At 44.4% G+C, this 8,373-nt stretch overlaps 1 protein-coding gene across 1 annotated transcript; it reads left to right on the top strand.

Annotated features, from left to right (window-relative positions):
- Positions 1 to 332: 332 nt before the first annotated feature.
- LOC143768758 (neural cell adhesion molecule 1-like) lies at positions 333 to 7,968 on the top strand. The gene is made up of 9 exons (XM_077257408.1): positions 333 to 480; positions 3,230 to 3,313; positions 3,477 to 3,683; positions 3,784 to 3,927; positions 4,009 to 4,146; positions 4,708 to 4,819; positions 5,302 to 5,465; positions 5,759 to 5,942; positions 6,895 to 7,968. The coding sequence occupies exons 1-9, from the start codon at positions 417 to 419 to the stop codon at positions 6,947 to 6,949; spliced, it is 1,152 nt and encodes a 383-aa protein (XP_077113523.1). The 5' UTR covers positions 333 to 416; the 3' UTR covers positions 6,950 to 7,968.
- Positions 7,969 to 8,373: the final 405 nt, after the last annotated feature.

Genomic DNA, 8,373 nt, shown 5'->3' with positions numbered 1-8,373 from the left:
GTGTAGAGAGCGGAGGCAGCACTTCGCTTCACATCTGTTCTCTCTTTTCTGGACAGTCACAGTAGACATTAGTCGGGTCCATAGAATACAATGGGACTCCTTCTGTCTTCTGCAGCAGCCTTCCTTCCTCCCCAGCACAGACCCTCTGGTCCCATGTCCCCGCCGCCCTCCCCAGCGCAGACCCTCTGGTCCCCCGTCCCCCTCCCCCAGACCCTCCTTTCCTCTCCCCTATGGTCTCTGGAGCCTGCAGTTCTTTCTGTGGCGCCTCACAGACTCTAGGATGACATGGTGGTGAGGTGAGCAGAGAGCTGGACGTGAGATGGGGTGAGGAGGGGGCTGCAGGGCAGGGTCCGGGACCCCAGGGTATAAAGCCTCAGTCACCAGCAGGCACCAGACACCGCCACCAGGACCACAAGATGCTCAAGATGTCCCCACAAGGATGCTCAGCCATCTTATTCCTGCTGCTGCTGACAAAGGCAGGTGAGAACTTCTTTTTACAGCTGTTACAATATGTATCTTACATTGCAACATTCTATCACGTGTGATTTCCATCTTTTATCTCTTTTTTTTTTCCTTTCTGCACAATCCTTCTCATTTTCTTTTAATTTCTCCAATGATTTCCAGATATGTCATCATTAATGCTCAATATACATTTTGATTTATTTTTGAATAGAAAAAAAAAGTATATATATGAATATAGAGAGGGCAAGAGAGAAAGTTTTTTTTTTTTTTTTTTTTTTTAAAGTTACATGTGAGATATTGTAAAAATTGGGGGACTTTATTGACAATTTTTTTCCAATATGTCTCACTCTTCACTTATTAGCATCAGATTTCATTTAGGGTGATGAAGGGGAGTGGGTTTTTTTTGTTGTTGCTGTTATTCTTCTTAAAATGTGCATATTACTTATTATTACTATTTTCCTGCTAAAGTTTTTTTTTCTGTTGAATTTTGAAGTTAAAAAATATAGCGATAGATAATAGATAGATAAATAGATAATAGATAAGATAGATAATAGATAAATATATAATATATAGATAGATAATAGATAAATAGGTAAGATAGATAATAGATAAATATATAATATAGCGATAGATAATAGATAGATAATAGATAATAGATAAATATATAATATATAGATAGATAATAGATAAATAATAGATAGATAATAGATAAATAATAGATAGATAATAGATAAATAGGTAAGATAGATAATAAATAGATAAATATATAATATAGCAATAGATAGATAATAGGTAAATAGATAGATAAAATAGATAATAGATAAATATATAATATATAGATAGATAATAGATAAGTAATAGATAGAATTCCTAACAATATATGTTAATCACTAAGCCCGCCCACTGGACTCTTAAGCATAGAAAGATCTGGGCCATAAATGTATTATAAGTTGGACAGAATCTCTTCCCTGATACCTGCTGTTATTCCCGGGATGAATACTGCGGCTGACACACGTCATTGTCAGCGAGCGCAGGACGAACAATGACTCTAGACAGATCAGCGGATGCTCTGGACCTCGTCCAACTCTCCCTCAGGAGAAAATCATGTTCATTGCTTTTGTGATGAATTTGACCTGCGATTTATGTAGAATTTTATTGTCGTTTTCCTTGTTGTTGTTTCGCTTTAGGTTTTGATACAGATACATTTTATTTCTGTATGTAAAAAAAAATTCCAACAAAATTGTGCAACAACATAGCCAATGTAACGATGGAATTCTGAGACGTCCGAGCGTTTACTGCGTGGATGACTATGTGCCAGCAAATAATCAGAGATCACTCGCTGCTCCGCTCCTCGGGACCCGAGATCTGAGCGAGGGCAGAATAAATTGGCTAAATTTTTTATTTTATTCATGGGCGTACCTTCACTTCAGTTTTAGTGTGACGATCTTCTTTAATTCTTGGGGGGGGGGAGTAAATATTTAATTATCAGTGTTTTTCCTTCAGTTTTTAGATACAGCTCGTCTTTAATTTTTGGCTTCATTTAATTATTGGGTGGGGTATTCCTTTAATTTCGTGATGGGGTTATTCTTTAATTTTAGGGTGGAGTTTACAATTCTTGGTTGTAGATTTCTTTAATTTTTGGGTGCAGCTATCCCTTGATTTTGGGTGGAGTATTTCTTTAATGTGTTGATGGTTATAGCCTTTCATTTTTGGGTGGAGTGCTCTTAATTCATGGGTGTAATTCTCCTTCAAGGTTTGGGTGCTGCTATCCTTTGATTCCTGGGTGGGGTACTTTATGAGGTAGAGTGTCCATGAAATTACTGGGTGGAGTTTTCTAATGTTTATGGTGCTATCCTTCAGTCACATCTAATCCTTGGGTGTAGACTTCCTTTAATTTTTGGGTGGAGTATTTCTTTAAGGCAGGGTTCACATTGCGTCCTGGCAGTCCGTCTTAACGGACTACGTTACACCGCGGCATAAACGCGGTGTAACGCAGTCCGTTACGGCCGCCATTGACTGCAATGTCGGACGCATCACTAGCGCATGCCCATTGTAGGGATGTGCCGTCATTGAGTGACGGACCCTGAGACGCGGGCTGCAGCGTTTCCGGGTCCGTCACTGCTAGCGCAGATAGAGCTAGCAGATGCTCCATCTGCGTTAGCGTGCTGCCATACCGACACTAACGTTTACAGCAGCCCCTTACCGTATGTGTTGAACGGGCTGCTGTAACGCAGTGTGAACCCAGCCTAATACTTTTATGGGCATATCTTTTGATTCTTGGGTGGGACGCTCTTTTAATTTATGGGTCTAGTTTTCTTTTAGATTTTGGGTGCGGCTATCCTTTAGTTCTTAGGTAGAGCGTTGTTTTAATTATTGGATGGAGTTTTCTATGATCATTGATTACATATAATTCTTGGGTTAAGTTTTCCTTTAATTTTTAGATGAAGCTCTTTTTTTTTTACATTTGAGTGGAGATTTCCTTTAATTCATTGGTTTAGATTCCCTTTAATTCTTGGGTGGAGAGTCCCTTAAATTCATGGGTGGAGAGTTCCTTTAATTCTTGGGTGGAGAGTCCCTTTAATTCTCAGCATTGTCCCTTTATTCTTCGGTTGTTACAATTAGTTATTTACTAATTGTACTATTTACTAATTTACTATTTACCTTAGTTGGAATGTATCATTATTTTCTGTAAATATTTTATATGAGGAGGTTTTTCCAATGTTGATTTATGTGATCTAGAAATTAATTGTGATTTTTTTTCCTTTAGTTTTCTGCTCTAAGCCCGGACTGGAGATCATCCCATCTAACGGAGAGATTTTCCTTGGAGAAGGGAAGGATTTTCTATGTAAATGTAAGAACATGTTCTGATTACAATGTAGCACAATTACATGTTTGCATTTATGACACCACCAGGGGGCGACACTGACGACCTCTGGCACAAGACATGCCGGCTGGTTGTCAGCAGTTGTCAGTAACTCCTCCCTGACACCGGATCCTCGTATTTCTTCTTACAGCTAATGTTGAAGCCACAATAAAATGGATTTTTGATAATGAGGAGATTGAGGATGAAGAAGGTCGCTACAAGCAAAAAGACATCGATGAGAGCGTGCGGAGTCTGTACGTGACAGCATCCAAGGTGGAGCCCGACCGCCTGATCCAGTGCCACGCCGAGAGCGAGTCTGGAGAGACTTCGACAGCGGAGATCAAACTGAGGATCATCAGTGAGTTGTAGTCAGGCATCATGTATTGCTCTGCAGCGCCCCCAGAGGACTGAACATGCTAATGTTAAGAAAATTGGAAATTTCTCTTTAATTCCTACAGAAAAACCCACATTTGTGAAGGATGTGGAGACGCAGAAGGAATTCACTGCAGACACCATGGCTAAGCTGCCCTGTGATGTGGAGGGGATCCCGCGCCCCCAAGTGACCTGGTACCGATATGGAATGGCAATCACCCCCCTCCCAGGTCAGCGCCGGACCCTTCTATACCTACAGTCCATTGCACTCCATGGACGCCCCCATTACGGTCCTATGACTTTCCCCACAGGTCACCTCTCTGCCGGCACTGACGGGACACTGACCATAGAGAGGATCCGGCTGTCCGATGCCGGCGTGTACTACTGCATGGCGTATGTCAGCGAGAGGAATGAGAGGGCCTATAAGAACGTGTCCATCATCGTCAACGGTGAGACCCCAGAACCGGTCTACTGGTACACACGCTGTCCGCTAACGCTCCAGACATGATGTGTCAGGGGTGACGGACCCCCATATAACAGTGTCAGGGGTGACGGACCCCCATATAACAGTGTCAGGGGTGACTTACCCCCATATAACAGTGTCAGGGGTGACGGACCACCATATAACAGTGTCAGGGGTGACGGACCCCATATAACAGTGTCAGGGGTGACGGACCCCCATACAACAGTGTCAGGGGTGACGGACCCCCATATAACAGTGTCAGGGGTGACTTACCCCCATATAACAGTGTCAGGGGTGACGGACCACCATATAACAGTGTCAGGGGTGACGGACCCCATATAACAGTGTCAGGGGTGATGGACCACCATATAACAGTGTCAGGGGTGACGGACCCCCATATAACAGTGTCAGGGGTGACGGACCACCATATAACTGTGTCAGGGGTGACGGACCCCATATAACAGTGTCAGGGGTGACGGACCCCTCTCTGGTGGTCTCTGCGCACCGCCTCCATCCTGTGTGACCGCCGTCTCCTCTCTTTCCTCAGCTGCTCCCATCGTTGACTTCAACACCACAAACCCCAACATCACATCCGGATCCAACGTCTCCTTCACCTGCGATGTGAGCGGCCACCCAGCGCCCCGGATCACCTGGAGGAAGTGAGTGAGGCCGCACGATGGGGGGAGTAGTACTGCAAGGGAGACTGTGCACAGCATGGCTTAGATAAGCCACCTGTGCGGACCGTATCACACAGGAGAGGATTAGATACATGGCTCAGCAGTCAGTATCACACAGGAGAGGATTAGATACACTGCTCAGCAGACAGTATCACACAGGAGAGGATTAGATACACGGCTCAGCAGACAGTATCACACAGGAGAGGATTAGATACACGGCTCAACAGACAGTATCACACAGGTGAGGATTAGATACATGGCTCAAAAGACAGTATCACACAGGAGAGGATTAGATACACGGCTCAGCAGACAGTATCACACGGGATAGGATTAGATACACGGCTCAGCAGACAGTATCACAGGAGAGGATTAGATACATGGCTCAGCAGACAGTATCACACAGGAGAGGATTAGATACATGGCTCAGCAGCCCTTGGGTCCTTAGTTGCTTGTTGTCTTCGCAGGGGGGATGAGAACGTTCCCGTTGATGGGCAGAAGTACGTCCTGAGTGCTGACGGGCTGCGGCTGTCGATCACGGAGCTGGACTCGTCTGATGGAGGAGAATACACCTGTCAGGCTGTGAACAGCTATGGGGAGCACAACACCACACTGCTGCTGCAGGTCATCGGTGAGTGCACCGGCGGGGGACTACAGGGACACACCGACCCTGGTGGGCAGGAGACCGCTGCCCTCGCTGCCCTTCATCCAACACTACTCCGTCTCCCCAGCCTGAAATGGCTGATAACAGAGAACAAAGATATTATTCAACAAGCAGTGACTGTACAGTTTCCCTTTAAGCCCAGATTTCAGAATCTGATGGGAGATTTGTGACGTTTCTTCTTATTAATGACGATCTTTTAGTTGCATTTCTTGTGATGTTCCTTCTCATGAGTCTTCACTGACTGGCCGGTGCCTCTTCAGATCTCCCTCAGGGTGTTGGAGCCGGAGTAATCGCCGGGATCATCATCCTCATCTTCTTGGTGACTCTTCTGGCCATGGACCTGACCTGCTACAGAACCAGACGCCGAGGCTTCCTCATGCACTTCGCCACCAACGTGCTGGGCCGGACAACCCCGAGAGTCATCCTGGACGAGAATGATGTCAAGTGAGTATCAGTGAGGTCAGCACATATTATCCTCCAGAGCTGCACTCACTATTCTGCTGGTGCAGTCACTGTGTACATACATTACTGATCCTGAGTTATCTCCTGTATTATCCTCCAGAGCTGCACTCACTATTCTGCTGGTGCAGTCACTGTGTACACACATTACATTACTGATCCTGAGTTACATCCTGTATTATACTCCAGAGCTGCACTCACTATTCTGCTGGTGCAGTCACTGTGTACATACATTACATTACTGGTCCTGAGTTACATCCTGTATTATACCCCAGAGCTGCACTCACTATTCTGCTGGTGCAGTCACTGTGCACATACATTACTGATCCTGAGTTACATCCTGTATTATACCCCAGAGCTGCACTCACTATTCTGCTTGTCACTGTGTACACTGATAGTGTATGCAGCTTTCTCTGGTTATTTAGTTTCGGGGTATATTGGACACTGCGGTGTTTGTTGGGGGATTTGTTTGTCTAAACCTTGTTGAGTATTTCCAGTAAGAACCAGCAGACTTGTCATTACAGCTCTGGAGTATAATACAGGATGTAACTCAGGATCAGTAATGCAATGTATGTACACAGTGACTGCACCAGCAGAATAGTGAGTGCAGCTCTGGGGTATAATACAGGATGTAACTCAGGATCAGTAATGTAATGTATGTACACACTGACTGCACCAGCAGAATAGTGAGTGCAGCTCTGGAGTATAATACAGGAGGAAACTCAGGATCAGTAATGTAATGTATGTACACACTGACTGCACCAGCAGAATAGTGAGTGCAGCTCTGGGGTATAATACAGGATGTAACTCAGGATCAGTAATGTAATGTATGTACACAGTGACTGCACCAGCAGAATAGTGAGTGCAGCTCTGGAGAATAATAGATGAGTTTTTTGTCCGTTGTCGTTGATGTGTGATATGAATGATTCTCTTGCAGGAAGCAGACAGCGGATAAGAGCCACGTGGTGAATGTTTCCGGCATTGACGCCTGACGCACGACCTCTTTCTGTGGATGGTGCAGAAGATGATGGATCTGATCCTCATCACCACTGTGAGGACGCTGCACTGTATACCTATACTACAACTCCCAGCATGTTGCCGATGCAGCATCTGCTTGGTAACAATTTCAAAGGGAAAATACTTCAATTTTGTCTGACAAATTTAACCCTTGCTGATTCCTAAATTGATGGCGCCACAACCCGGACTTGCACTACCTCCATTGATTTTGGGAATCTGCAGCGGTCACCTCTCCCCACTGAGGACCGTTATCAGGATGTGTATTTTGATGCATTTCTCCTATAATTATCGGAAGCCCCCTTTGTAAATATGACGGCCCCCTGGAGAATATGGCAGCTATGCAGTCAGACCAATTAATATTAATCATAGTCAGTGATTATATGAATTACTGATGTATTAATTACCACACAGTCCCCACTCTTTGCACAGCCCCTAATTTTTTACCTCCCCGTAATTAATTTCTTACTCCCCCCTATGGAAGAGGGCAATTAAAGGAATAGTTCAGTTTTACAGAATGAAAAGTTTTGCAACTTCCTAATAGATCTTTATTTTTTAGTCCCTCATCGTTTTCATGATCTCCGTTTGCTATCAATGAATTGGAAGCCTTTACTCTATACAGGACTAATACTTCCCATTTCTGAGGGTTTGTTACAATGTATCAGCACAGGTAACAATCAGGAGGACAATTGAGAGATGTGAGGTTTGTTACAATGTATCAGTGTAGAGGATCCTTAAACCTCACTTCTCTGAATTGTCCTGAACTCCTGGCCCTTCCTTGTGCTGATACATTGTAACAAACTGTCAGCTGTGTGAAGAACCATTCATTTCTAAAAGAACTACCGGTAAATGTAAACTTCTGGAAAGTTTTTTTATTTTTTTATATATTGTACAGAGAAAGATGGCCACCCCTGTGTATTATATGATCATGTACAGAGATTATCTATTAACTCCTTGTGTGGCAATCTGCCCAATCATCGCAATAAAGAGAATTCTTAAAGAAACAGTACATGGATGTTTGATGTGTATGACCAGGCACCGCTTATATGGCACACCCTGCACTACTTGTAAATGGACACTAGATGGCAGCAACAACCTACTGTGGTTCAGACTGCAGGATCAGAGACAGGTGAGAGTGAGGGAGCCGAGATCATACAGACATGTCTATGGATGTAGCTGAGGACAGAGAAACTCCCGGAGGTGGATGTGGGGGGCACATACTTCTCTTCAGAGCATTAGCTGAAGCCGTGTATCTAGCCATCATGTATGACGCTTGGCTCAGTACTGCTCCCTCCATCATATATGACCCTTGGCTCAGTACTACTCCCCCCCATCATATATGACCCTTGGCTCAGTACTACTCCCCCCCATCATATATGACCCTTGGCTCAGTACTACTCCC

The sequence above is a fragment of the Ranitomeya variabilis genome, chromosome 4 (genome assembly GCF_051348905.1).
Source record: "Ranitomeya variabilis isolate aRanVar5 chromosome 4, aRanVar5.hap1, whole genome shotgun sequence".
Lineage (NCBI taxonomy): Eukaryota > Metazoa > Chordata > Amphibia > Anura > Dendrobatidae > Ranitomeya > Ranitomeya variabilis.
Note: the sequence above shows the minus strand (reverse complement) of the source record. Positions and strands in the feature narration are given on the sequence as shown.

Coding starts and splice junctions, on each gene's coding strand:
- LOC143768758 (XM_077257408.1), top strand. CDS start 417: ATGCTCAAGATGTCCCCACAAGGATGCTCAGCCATCTTATTCCTGCTG. Junction 4,820..5,301: donor CCCCGGATCACCTGGAGGAA/GTGAGTGAGGCC, acceptor TTGTCTTCGCAG/GGGGGATGAGAACGTTCCCG. Junction 5,466..5,758: donor ACTGCTGCTGCAGGTCATCG/GTGAGTGCACCG, acceptor GTGCCTCTTCAG/ATCTCCCTCAGGGTGTTGGA.